This window comes from Gymnoscopelus microlampas, assembly GCF_963454915.1.
Source record: "Gymnoscopelus microlampas genome assembly, chromosome: 6".
In the NCBI taxonomy this organism is placed as follows: Eukaryota; Metazoa; Chordata; class Actinopteri; order Myctophiformes; family Myctophidae; genus Gymnoscopelus; species Gymnoscopelus microlampas.
In genome coordinates, this window is record NC_139943.1 from 52,070,222 (window position 1) to 52,085,115 (window position 14,894).

The 14,894-nt window shown below is 41.6% G+C and overlaps 2 protein-coding genes across 3 annotated transcripts in view; one reads left to right on the top strand and one right to left on the bottom strand.

The window, feature by feature from the left end:
- The window catches only part of ano1b (anoctamin 1, calcium activated chloride channel b), a 110,358-nt gene that overhangs the window by 90,994 nt on the left and 4,470 nt on the right, over positions 1–14,894 (bottom strand). The window lies entirely within an intron of this gene.
- Positions 9,892–14,548, top strand: LOC311047898 (uncharacterized protein; the record flags this gene model as incomplete). The annotated part of the gene is made up of 2 exons (XM_084060847.1): positions 9,892–10,372; positions 13,180–14,548. 2 exons carry the CDS (start codon positions 9,892–9,894, stop codon positions 14,046–14,048), a joined length of 1,350 nt encoding a protein of 449 aa, XP_083916973.1. The 3' UTR covers positions 14,049–14,548.

The window sequence follows — 14,894 nt, forward strand, 5'->3', positions numbered from 1 at the left end:
AACTAGTGTTTTTACCTATACCTAATAATGGAATATTTTCTGTGAATGCTATCCGCACGGTGATCCCCTCATTACACACACAAGTGTCTCGTAGAATGTGGGAAAATAGCATGTTTGCCAAAAATACATAGTTAAAAAAAAAGTACACAGGAGATAAAGCATTTTTAAGTAATAAGTTAACCAGGGAGTACATCTTCGGATCGCGTTATACTTTTGTTCTTTTTTCTTTTTCTTCAAAACTCGTCGTTGGCAGGCTGAGCCATAGCAGAATTTGACAAATTAATTTGTCCATGGCAGTTAATGAGTTAATGTGGTTAACATACATTTCCTCACATGTATGTGTTATCTTATATAATTTGACTGTATGTGTACATTATTATTGCGTCAATCGGGTATCTATGTTATAATATGAATGTATTAAAGTGTACATGCATGTGTCTATGTAATTGCCTTTTTGTGTGTGTAATAATATCCGAGGTTGTGTGTGTGTGTGTGTGTGTGTGTGTGTGTGTGTGTGTGTGTGTGTGTGTGTGTGTGTGTGTGTGTGTGTGTGTGTGTGTGTGTGTGTGTGTGTGTGTGTGTGTGTGTGTGTGTGTGTGTGTGTGTGTGAAGCTCCATTAGCTGTTTGGAGAGCAGTGGAGCCCTGGCGTTCCCATCAGGCCGAGCGAGAGGTCTAAGTGCTGCACCACACACTCCTAAACACCAACCAACATAAAGCGTGGGCATCTCCCCCTGGGGCGCCCTACACCACCCTGGCACCACCTCTCAGGCTGGAACTATACGATACCACACACACACACACACACACACACACACACACACACACACACACACAAGCTCTCCTAATGATCAAACCCAAACAGCTCCTAAACAACTCTGAACAGCTATTAGGTGAGTAATATAACATAACATAACATTGATGCGGGAAGTGCATTTTTTTATAATGCCATTAAAAGCCAGGCATTAAAATGGCCATTCGCGTAAATACAGCCACAGTTCAGAGGGGGATAGCCAATCGTGGATAACTGAGAAACCCCACTTCCCTCTCCTGAGGCTTAAGAGTGCCCAAGCGCATGCTCTCGTATCAATCACCGGAGGGTGTCTGAGGTGAGAGATGAATACAGGCCTTTCTTTTGCCGTTCATTTTCTGTTCCATGTTTTCATGTATTTTAACAACTTAAACCCTACAGTATATACTGTACTTCAATGGCCAGGGTCCCCCAGCTGTCTACGGTATACTTGGTTCCCTCCTCATCATCTACAGTTGTTACGCTTTTGGGAGTATGTCTCAAACATTGTATTTGTTTCATCTTCTTTTTATCTTTTTTCGTTAAAAATGAGAAGGGGTGATGAGCTACAGTTAGGGTTTATTTTTATTGGGTGGAACCTGAGTTTGACAGTGTAGGAAAGAAGACAGAAGGAAAGCTGAAGGGAGACGACAGTGTATAGGAGAGACAGGCAGTAGGGAAGCTGAGAGGGAGACAGTAGGACATCTGAGAGGTGAGGCGATGTAGGAGAGACAGACAGTAGGAACGCAGAGTCTAACAAAGTTGTCCTCAGATTTACACACTCAGTTCTCCCGAAACCAAACTCTTAACGCTATACTCCACCAGTCCTGCATTAAACTAGGAACCTGGGTCCACAGACGTCCTGAGGTTCCCAGCACAGTGAAGGCAGGTCTGGGTCCAATGTAAAGAGGGTCCATTGCTGGCCTCGCTGGGTCCACTGGGGACCAATGGCAGGTCCGGTTCAGACAAGACTTAGTTACAACCCTGACGTCAGTATGCCAAAACCTAAGCTTTGGCATACCTGCTCTAACATCACTCCCCATGTCTCTCCACATCTCTTTCTCTTTTATTCTCCTCCACTCTATCCATTGTTTGTTTTGCCTTTTATTCTTTTTCTACTGCTCTCTTTCTTGCTTGTTTCCTTCCCTTCTTACTTTCTCTTTTACTCTTCTCATGAATCGCTTCTTTCTTCTGTTTTCTATTTTCCTTTGTGTCTCTTCTGTTTCTAACTCGTTTCTCCATATTCTCTGATTTAACTAACCCCCAAGACCCCCTTTGTCCCCCAATAAGAAAAGAGGGGCGATGAGTGAGGCGGACAGATGAAGAAAGAGAGAGAATGACAAAGGATGAGTGGAAGACAAAACAAAGACATCGCTCAGCTTAACACAGCGCGCGCGCGCACACACACACACACACACACACACACACACACACACACACACACACACACACACACACACACACACACACACACACACACACACACACACACAACAACAGTGCTGGGAATAAGAGACTTCACTTGAAGCCTTGGTTTGGGATCATTCCTGTCTACGGCATGATGATTAACTGTAATAATAAACAAAAACTGAGGTTTATCCTCTTTGTTACTGCCGGCGTCATCATCATCATCATCAGATTCCCAGGGACGCACAGACTCATCCTGACCCCGCGTCTGGACCAAACCCCGTGTCCCTGCCGTACCTCTGGCCAGAGCATCACCCCTCTGAACAACACCAAGCACCTCCTGGTCTCAGCCTACATGGATCGCAGGGTGAAATGCTGGGATTTACGCATCATTGGCATATTCAGGAGAGATTCAATCGTACCCCTTCACTGTGTTTTCTGTTGTTGTAATGGCAACTTTTCCATGCACAACAGCACTCCGGCTGGGTTTGTACCCGTCAACAGCTTTGAGACTATGGATGTCATGTGTCGGATCCCCGCAGGGTGCAAAGCCACCCACGTCACCCTGTCCATTCATCCAGACAGCATGGAAGCACTGCAGCAGATCTTTCTCCCTATAGGCAACTGACTTTTTCTTCGCACCTTAGCTAATGTCCATAGTATATCACGTACAGTGTACATCTGCTGCTATGCTCACGCACCTTTAGATCTTATCTCAGCTACTGTACTATGTGTAAATATGTAGAGAATTTGTTTGTTTTCTTTGATTGATCTCTCTTCCCCCTTGCCCCCCCCCCCTCTTCTTCTTCCCTTTCTTTTTTCTATGGAAATAACTAGTGTCCGAACGATTTTTGTGACCGATACCAATAACCGATTTTAGAGAGGGGGAAATCACTGATAACCGATATGCAACCGATATAGTGAATATTTGAGCTGGAATGGAAACAGGCCTTTTCTGTGTGGATTGTGCAAAGATTTTGCACCGATAAGATTATGCAATGGTGCAGTCACAGTGACAGTAGTACAGACAGCTGCTTTCTTGAACCAATGTCTTTATTCAAGACTTTTAACAACATTGTCAGTCAAGCTGTAAAGTAACTAAGTACAAGGCTGTCACTGTTATAGAGCTGCATGATTATGGCAAAACGTATGGGTCCATATTGAGATCAGTTATTACAATTATTTGTTTAAATGGTAATCTTTTTTACAAACAAAATCTTATCTTAATGGAAATGTATTTTCTTGTTTTCAATAAAAGCAAAAATAAATAAATAATGTTTTCCCATTCATACACATAGCAGGACATCTATCTAATCTAGTCTCTTGCCTTTCAATGATATCAAATGCAAAATATTACCTTATGTCACTGTTTTGGCTCATTTTAAACCCCTGGGACTTAAAAGGTTACACTACTCTCTGTTGCTCAGTGGACTTTGTTACACTTTCAGACGAGTCTTAACAAGCTTTAATAGGCTACAGCTGGATAGATGACAAGACTGTGGGCACATGATTTAAGGATGATGGATGGATGTGATCATGATCACAACGTCTTTTGAGTTGTTGTTGGAAGCTGCTTACAGAACAGGACTTTTCAGATGGCGCCTAGTCATTTATTTGGAACAACAGGCAACCCTGCAGGTTGAGCAGCTACTGTCTGATATGGGAGATGTGCGTGCAGCCGCACACACACACACACACACACACACACACACACACACACACACACACACACACACACACACACACACACACACACACACACACACACACACACACACACACACACACACACACACACACACACACACACACACACACACGTGCCAGAGTTGTACTGTCTTTTCAGCAACATATGCAAAGAAAGACAGGGGGGGATTTTTCTTTCAAACTGGCTACAATAAAAGGGATGTTTATAGGCTGTTTTTTTCTGTAGCCTGCAACAGCGTTTGCAATGACCATCATGCTGTTGCTGCGCAGTGCCCATGCAGTATCAATTTGACCGCCATAAAATCGGAATTTATAACAGTGACCGGGCTGGTCACCGATGCGGCAGATTTGACATAAAACCTGCTATTTTGATTGGCGGCCAATTGATCGGTGCATCTCTAAAATAAATATTTTTTTTCCTTTTCATATCAGGGAGAAATGTCACCAATACGATATGATCCAATGTGACCAAATAAGGCCATATCGGTCAGACACTAGAAATAACAAAGAAATGTTTTTACTTCTGTAACCCTTTGATGTGACAATGAAGCTGATTCTGATTATACTGTAGGTAACCAAGAGAGCAGCGGGATAGTACCGTACCAGCAAAACAGCCTAACAGCCCTGATGGTCCAGCTCCAACAGCAGGAACCAAAGGCAGGGGTGTTCCTTTTTCAGACTCATTTATATCCAAATTTCCACTTTGAGCCCAGTGGAAAGTTCCACCTGCCCCAGTGGGAAAGGGTGCCAGGAACAAATAATCTGGAGCACATCTATCGTGAAGATCCAGTAAGTTATGACCTTCATCGCTACAAGATGATAGTTCAGCCAAGGATGGTGGAGAAGACATCAGTGCACGGAGTGCTCAAGAACTTCGGGGAAACATTCTTGGTCCCTCCAGATGTGGGTCGGGTCATTCACGTCCGCAATCAAACACATACCGGCCAAAAGAACAAAGAGCAGCTGCACGTTGACACCAGGCTGTGGGATTTTCATGAAAAGCTGATCCCCAGTGTGGACAAGGCCCTAACAAGAATAGGGATGCTGAAGATAAAAGTATTGAGATGATGGAGCATGGATGCAGCTGCACAGACTAACACGTACAGCAAACAATCTTAAATTAGCTTATCTGCACTTAGGGACAGGTCAATTTTTAAAGAAGGGTACCCCTGGAAAAAATGTATGTGCCCTGATCTAAAATGCCATGACCCTCCCTTTGACTAAAAAAAAAAAATCAATGACCCTCCCCAAGTGATTAAAAAAAAAAGATTAACCCTCCCCGCCTATAGGAGTGTCACGATATATTGTCCCACGATATAGCCTATCGTGGTATTAAAATGTGACGATAGGTATTGTCAAGATGTCATACTGTAAAAATTTTAAATGTATTTTTCTTTTCTTTATTTTTTTTTGCCGGTGAAAGTTATAGGAGTTCTTACTGTATGGTGTATGATACGAAATGTAAAGCTTATCATAATCACAGTAATTATTAATCATGTCTTCCATCATATTCAAGATATTTTGGAGAGAAATGAAACAGACTCCAGTCACTTTCAGTTCAAAGCACTGCAGAGGGGAGGTGTTGTGTGTCAGCTGATGCTTGTTGACGCTCGTTAATGTGACATGCGTCAAAGCAGTTATGCCAGTCTGCACTCTCAAATAGGCCTACATCTAATCTAAGATTGTTTACATGGTATTATACTGTACTGGTATTATAGTTATTATATTATTTTTTTGAGCTGTTGGAAATAACTAGGCTGCACTTGGTCCAGATGACAAAAATATGAGGTGTGTGGAATTTATAGTTATGCAGTGTTATATCATATTACAGTATATGTGTTATATTAGTGTCTATTTGTCCTCTGAAACAATGGGTTTATAGTTAGTGAGAACTTCACTTCTCCCTTAAGCTTGCACACATGTATTTATTTGTGTACACAAAGCACTTTGTAATTGTTTTTTAAAGTGCTTTATAATTGATATTTTAAACTAAAGATGATGGCCAATGTTGATGATACATGAGAAAAGAACATTAATAATGTATCATATCGATATCATATGCCCAACATCATGTATGTATCGTGAAATTAGTGTTATCTTGACACCCCTAACCCTCCCCATCAAATACAACAACATGACATTTAAAACTGATAATATGTCCGATGTTTTGCTTTACACATTGATTAGAACATTACTGTAGTCAGTCTTGCTAAATGCACAGTGTATTGTCTGCAGTGCAGTGGTAGCAGAATGGACAGTGTTCTAAACTTACATGAGGGAAACCCATTGAATCCCATAATTATTAACTACGGTGACTACACTGTTGCCTACATCATGGGTTTTCAACTGGTGGTCCGTGGAGGTATTGCATGTGGTCCCTGACCATGCATTTAGTAATGTAGGAAAGTGAAGAATTGTATTATATTTTATTTTATCGATGGTGGATACTGTTAATGTGCGTGACAACAGAAAGGAAATTCAACTCAAGGATGACAGTTTTACACACGCACACAGCATAGTGTGTATTTAAGGGAGGTTTTAGTACATCAAGGTAAATACAGGCTTTTATTTGATGTAAGATGACGCATCAACGTTGTCAGTTACTTGGAAGTCGGACATCCGAGTCAGACATCCGACTTCCAAGTAACTGACAACATTGATGCGTCATCATACATAAGCCTGTATTTACCTTGATGTACTCGGACTAAGGATATGGATAATTCCTTTAACAGATCCGTTCATGAAAGTCCTTACGGTCTTGAGTCTTGCCCAGGGACAAATTTAATTTCATCGACACATTTGCTGGCCTGGCCTGGAATCGTACCTGGGGCAACCAGGGCCTCTGGCTCCCTAGGCGGGCTCACTAACCACTCAGCTATGGCCGCCCCTAAGGACTTCCAAGTAATTGACAATATTGATGCGTCATCATACATCAAATAATTAAAAGCCTGTTAACCTTGATGTACTAAAACCTCCCTTAAGTACTTCCACAGAAATAGTACGGCGGGAAATTGCCGTTTTCAATACACGATAGTGCACTTGGTGATACAAGCGAGAAATTTGGCACAGATGTCCTTCATATGACCCTAATTGATAATCAACCTCTGGCCACGCAAAAATCCTAAGATTTCAAGATGGCCACCACCAGTTTTCAAAATGGCTGCAACTGGGCCAACCTTTTGGACTATATCACTTTGCTGGGGCTGTAAATCTTTGATTTCCCCCTTATTTTAATATAGGAGAATATGTTCTGAAGGTATTTCTACCAAGTAAGATAAAAAATAATAATATTAGGTTCCAATATGGCGGCACATTTTCCAATATGGCGGCCGATAAATTGCATGAATGTACATTCACATGAGCTTGTAGCACATGTATTTGTATTAATGACCATGCACAGTGTAACTGCCAGAATACTATAATAAGTGACTCAACAAATGGGCATGGATAATGGGCATATTTAATTATATTAAATAAAGAACAAAAATAAGAAATAAAATGAATACTCTGGCAGTTACACTCCCACCAAATCTTACATTTTAGATTTCTTTACCTTAAACGCTTTAAGTCAAATATTTGACATTTCCTTTTGAAAATCAAGAACACTCTGCTTCAAGCAGTAACCTTTTCCCTTTCAAATTAATCTGTACAATAAACAAACCTTTGTACAACCTTTAAATCATGTGTACAATACAAATACATTTTATAAAGAACCTTAAACACTTCTTCTGCCTTAAGCAGTCAAACAGGTTTCTGTTTACCAAGAGAATCTTTAAGGGTCTACACCATGAATTTTAACTTTTTCTTCATTTTTGTGTGTTTTTGGTCTCCCCCACCTCTCTTCTGTTCCAACAAATACCCGACTTCGAGCATGCAGGCTTTCATAGGCTATCTGTGGTTTTCATGTAAATTGGTCTGAAAACAGTCCGTCAGATTTGTTCCCCCACCCTACGTCACGTCTGGGAACAATTCCTCCCGTTTTTCAGTTCTAACCAAAAAAAAAAAATCCAAAAAAAATATATATATTTTTTTTTCATTTTTTTTTTTTTTTTCATTTTTTCTTATTTTTTTTTTTTACTTTTTCCAAACAGAACCAGGACATGACATGCATACAAACTGGCTCAATAGCGCCCCGTGCCAAACAGGACAATGTGGTATTGCAGGTGAAAGTGCTTTATAAGCCAGAGAGAAGTTAGTTGGAATGAGTATATCTGAGGCTTGATTTAGGCTCAAACCTTTTGAAAAACGTTTGAGGGACATAAACAATATGATATCAAATATTATTATTATTTTTTAAATTCATGGTGTAGCTCCTTTAAGTGCAAACAAAAAACAGTTCACCTTAAATGCAAAGACAAAATAAACAAAATAACCTTGCCAACTTATGTGGCTTCACCTTTGTGTCGCAACACTTTGACACCTTACTGTAGGTTTGAGAACCTTGTTGAGAACATTTAAGACCTCAGTCCATGACCTCTGTCAGGCGGCCTACCAATTTTGCCCTCTCCCACCTTGACATAATATGTCAAGGTGGGAGAGGGCAAAATTGGTATCCTAGGGGTAAACTTTTGTAGAAACGTAGAAATACCTCCAGAACATATTCTCATATATTAAAATAAGCCCCAGCAAAGTGATATAGTCCAAAACATTGGCCCAGTTGCAGCCATTTTGAAAACTTGTGGTGGCCATCTTGAAATCTTAGGAATTCTGCGTGGCCAGAGGTTGATTATCAATTAGGGTCATATGAAGGTCATCTGTGCAAAATGTCGCGCTTGTATCACCAAGTGCACCATCGTATCAATTTCCCGCCTTACTAAAATGGGAGTTAGAATTTCAAGGGAAACTGTACCGGTTTACCTGGTTGAGTCATCATTAGTAGAAAATGTGCCCATATCAATCGCATGTGCTCTTTTTTTCCAGGTAAAGTGAGGTAATTATACGCCGGCACGGGGACAGAAATTGCAATCAATGTGTTAACAGTGGAATAACTGGTTGTGCAACCTTTCCATTTTCTCTCATAATTGACATGCCCACAAATGTGAAACTCTGCCTAGGCACACACACACACACACACACACACACACACACACACACACACACACACACACACACACACACACACACACACACACACACACACACACACACACACACACACACACACACACACACACACACACACACACACACACACACACACACACACACACACACACACACACACACACACACTTTTGCACACACACGAACACACAACAGGAGGGGCCAAAAGTTGGGAACAACAGTGCTGGGAATAAGACACTTGAAGCCTTGGTTTGGCATCATTACTGTCTACGGCATGATGACTACCTGTAATGATAAACAAAAACTGAGGTTTATCCTCTTCTTTGCTACTGCCGGCATCATCATCATCATCATGAGATTCCCAGAGACGCACAGACTCATCCTGACCCCGCGTCTGGACCGAACCCCGTGTCCCTGCCGTACCTCTGGCCAGAGCATCACCCCTCTGAACAACACAAGTCAAATATTTGACATTTCCTTTTGAAAATCAAGAACACTCTGCTTCAAGCAGTAACCTTTTCCCTTTCAAATTAATCTGTACAATAAACAAACCTTTGTACAACCTTTAAATCATGTGTACAATACAAATACATTTTATAAAGAACCTTAAACACTTCTTCTGCCTTAAGCAGTCAAACAGGTTTCTGTTTACACACACACACACACACACACACACACACACACACACACACACACACACACACACACACACACACACACACACACACACACACACACACACACACACACACACACACACACACACACACACACACACACACACACACACACACACACACACACACACACACACTTTTGCACACACACGAACACACAACAGGAGGGGCCAAAAGTTGGGAACAACAGTGCTGGGAATAAGACACTTGAAGCCTTGGTTTGGCATCATTACTGTCTACGCGGCATGATGACTACCTGTAATGATAAACAAAAACTGAGGTTTATCCTCTTCTTTGCTACTGCCGGCATCATCATCATCATCATGAGATGCCCAGAGACGCACAGACTCATCCTGACCCCGCGTCTGGACCGAACCCCGTGTCCCTGCCGTACCTCTGGCCAGAGCATCACCCCTCTGAACAACACCAAGCACCTCCTGGTCTCAGCCTACATGGATCGCAGGGTGAAAGGCTGGGATTTACGCATCATTGGCATATTCAGGAGAGATTCAATCGTACCCCTTCACTGTGTTTTCTGTTGTTGTAATGGCAACTTTTCCATGCACAACAGCACTCCGGCTAGCTTTGTACCCGTCAACAGTTTTGATTTTCCCTTTGAGACTATGAATGTCATGTGTCGGATCCCTGCAGGGTGCAAAGCCACCCACGTCACCCTGTCCATTCATCCAGACAGCATGGAAGCACCGCAGCAGATCTTTCTCCCTATAGGTAACTGACTCTTTTTTTTTCGCATCTTAGCTAATGTCCATAGTATATCACGTACAGTATACATCTGCTGCTATGCTCACGCACCTTTATATCTTATCTCAGGTACTACGTGTAAATATGTAGAGAATTTGTTTGTTTGTCTTTGATTGATCTCTCTTCCCCCTTGCCCCCCCTTCTTCTTCCCTTTCTTTTTTTTATGGAAATAACTAGTGTCCGACCGATTTTTGTGACCGAAACCAATAACCGATTTTAGAGAGGGGGCAATCACTGATAACCGATATGCAACCGATTTTAGTGATTTTTTGAGCTGGAATGAAAACAGGCCTTTTCTGTGTGGATTGTGCAAAGATTTTGCACCGACATGATTATGCAATGGTACAGTCACAGTGACAGAAGTACAGCTTCTTGAACCAATGTCTTTATTCAAGACTTTAACAAATGTGTCAGTCAAGCTGTCTGAGAAAGACTTTGCTGGCTATGCTCCCTTTTTCAGCCATCTGTGTGGTAAAGGAAAGAAAAACATTGTATTTAAGCTATTTTATTTTAGCTATTTTTAATGTAGATAGAGAACGGTTAATTTACTGTGCTCTGAAAAGTAGCAAACACAGTTCCAATGCAGGCAGTGGAGTAGACTAACTAGGCTAGTGTGCCAAATATGGGCGTTCCTTCTATCTCTGTGTACTTCAGTGGTGTAAAGTAACTCAGTACATTTACTCAAGTACTGGACTTAATTAAAATGCAGAAAAGATCACTGATTTGAAAGCCAAGATGATAGCCTAAGATATTATGCCTACTATTAGCATTGTCAAAAGGAAAGGCTTCCAAGAGCTGATGGCATTTAAAGAACACACCGTGCCCTGTCGTCAAACAATGACAGATCCCCCCAAAACACACTCGCCCCCATTTTTTACTGGAGGTTACGTCTAGGAGTACCTGGTGGCGCCCATTCCCAGGTCGCCGGATTTGATCCGGGGCGACCGTGTTTTAGGGCGCCCCCCGGTAAAACATACCGGTTTTACCGATACCGATTTTCTATCTAAGAACTAGACAATTAACTAGATTTTTTTCAGGACAAGTTCAAGTACTTAATTTTGTGTATTTGCCAATACATAAGATTCAACCAGGAAAAGAATGCTTATGCCATATCACAATATCCCAAATCACAGACGATATCCAGTCTAATATCATGATATGGCTATAATATTGATGTCCTAACTATGTAACGAAAGGCCTAAAGTGATTACAAAATAAGATGAATTTTAAAAAGAATACTACTGTAGCCTATATCATTCTTATTTTATTTGTACCATTACTGTCATGGCTGTCACTGTTATAGAGCTGCATGCATGATTATGGCAAAACGTATGGGTCAATATTGAGATCAGTTTACAATCTTTTTTTTTTTAAATAGTAATCTTTTTAACAAACAAAATCTTAATGGAAAATTATTTTCTTGTTTTGACTAAAAGCAAAAATAAATAAATAAGGTTTTCCCATTCAGACAAATAGCAGGACAGGACATGTCACTCTAGTCTAGTCTTTTGCCTTTCAATGATATCAAAGGCAAAATATAACCTTATGTCACTGTTTTGGCTCGTTTTAACCTCTGGGACTTGTTAAACTTGTTAAAAAGCTACTGTCTGATATGGGAGAAATGCGTGCAGCTGCGCGCACACGCACACACACACACACACACACACACACACACACACACATTTTAACCATTTATTTATGTCCACATAAAGGATAATACATACAGGGACACAAATATTATAGGTGCAGTAGGGTTACATTCACAAAATCATGGCATATGTGTTCATGATACAATAGGCATGTCACTCAGTACTCTACGGGTATAAGTAACAGCGTCTCCGCCATATATGGCGACTGCCAATTATTGCAGAGATAGCACAATACTTTGCCAGCCTTTTTGCCTCCTTTTTGGTCATCCTAAGTTGTTGAAGCCCTCTAACAACTAGTCTGTGGGTATGTCCCAGGCTGCCGAATATAAAAACAAATAGTCTGCACCTATAACCTAGCTCTGAGATGGTATGTAGGAGTGGTTGGTATTTAATGACCTTGGTCATAAAGGCCTCCTCTAGGCTAAGGTCAAAGGTGCATGCTATCTCTAACACAGACACTTCCCTGGACTCTTCATTCACCACAACAACATCTGGTGTATTAGCTGTCAAAGAACACACGCACACACACACACACACACACACACACAGCGTTTGTCACTGAAAGTAAAAGTAACTTCAACTGCATGGACCGTCTGAGAAGCGTGATGACGCACTGTTACTGCCTTTAAATTCTCTATGATTGACGGACCGACAGTCACGGCATTGACCTAGGCTATAACTGCACGCAGCATTATAATTTAATATATTCCATAATATATATATGCAATATATGTATCCTTATATTTCAACGGTAATCAGTACAATCTGTAGGCTGTCACTATAGGCAACATGCTAATGTTTACTGAGTCTACTTGCACAACTTGACCATCATGCTGTTGGTCAGCAGTGCCCATGCAGTATCAATTTGACCGACATAAAATCGGAATTCAGGACACAGACCGGGCTGGTGACCGGTGCGGCAGGTTTGATATATAACCTGCTATTTTGATCGGCGGCCGATTGATCGGTAATATATTTTTTTTCCATATTTGGGAGAATGTCACCGATAAGATAAGATCCAATGTGACCAAATAAGGCCATATCGGTCAGACACTAGAAATAACAAAGAAATGTTTTTACTTCTGGAACCCTGTTATGTGACAATGAAGCTGATTCTGATTATAGGTAACCAAGAGAGCAGCGGGACAGAGGAGATAAAGACCCAGTTCAACTTCACAGTCTGCATCACCACCCTGTATGGAGACTACAACAATGTGCTTCAATATACACAGGCAATAGAGATGTACAGGCTGCTCGGCGTGGGCAGGGTGGTGATCTACAACACCAGCTGTGGTCCAGATCTCGACCGCTTGCTACACAGTTACAGCCAGGAGGGTTTGGTAGAGATGGTTCCCTGGCCTGTAGAAAAGCATCTCAAACCATCGCGGCAGGGATGGCAGTATAAAGTGGGTGGAGGGGATCTGCATTACTTTGGCCAGCTGACCACACTCAATGACTGCATATACAGATACATGGACCGCTCTCGCTATGTCTTGTTGCATGACATAGATGAGATTATAGTACCGTACCAGCAAAACAGCCTAACAGCTCTGATGGTCCAGCTCCAACAGCAGGAACCAAAGGCAGGGGTGTTCCTTTTTCAGACTCATTTATATCCAAGTTTCCACTTTGAGCCCAGTGGAAAGTTCCACCTGCCCCAGTGGGAAGGGGTGCCAGGAACAAATATTCTGGAGCACATCTATCGTGAAGATCTTATGAGTTATGACCTCCACCGCTACAAGATGATAGTTCAGCCAAGGATGGTGGAGCAGACATCAGTGCACGAAGTGCTCAAGAACTTCGGGAAAACCTTCTTGGTCACTCAAGATGTGGGTCGGGTCATTCACGTCCGCAATCAAACACATACCGGCCAAAAGAACAAAGAGCAACTGCACGTTGACACCAGGCTGTGGGATTTTCAGGAAAAGCTGATCCCCAGTGTGGACAAGGCCCTAGCAAGAATAGGGATGCTGAATACAAAAGTATTGAGATGATGGAGCATGGATGCAGCTGCACAGACTAACGCGTACAGCAAACAATCTTAAATGAGTTTATCTGCACTTATGTGATTTTATACCTGATGCTATTTGATGTGATTTTAGCCCTTGATTCTCCGTTTTTCATCTTTTTAAGATAAGATAAGATTAAGATAATGATAGTGAACTTTTCATACATTAAGAATGATTAGACTGCAGCTCAAAGTACAGTAAAGAAAAAGCTATTTTTGCAATAGTGAGTAAGTGGTTAAAGTGTAGGAGAAAAGTGTCAGCCAGAACAGGGGTTTTCAACTGATGGTCCATGGAGGTAGTCTCTTGCCTCTCTTGCCTGTATTGCATGTGGTCACTGATCATGCATTCAGTATTGTAGGAAAGGGAAGATCCCTTGTTGTACGTTCCCTTTCTCATTGACTTTCATTTGTTCTTTCCTGTCTCTCTCTCTGTGTTCCTTCACCGCCTGTCCTGTCGTCTTATCCCTTCAAAACGGAATCTGAGTTTTCTTGATAATGCACCAGACAATCAAATAAATTGCCTCTTGGTTCTGTATGTTGTTTAGCAGAGTTTTCTTTTCTTTTGTCACTTTCGAATAGGTAGATTTGGATTCAAGGATTTAACATGTCATAAAAAGAGGTGTGGTGATAAAAAGTGGGAAGAGAGAAGTTTAAGGAGAGGAGATTATATGATGAGAATACTTATCACCTTGTTGCAGACATGAGAAGACATCAGGATAACAAGACTAGTCTAAAATCCTCACTAGGGGCCCCTAGAGGTCAACCTACGCTGTGCCATCCTTCGAGGCCTGCATCATTCTCACTACTAGTGTGGTGGTGGGTGCAAGAATAA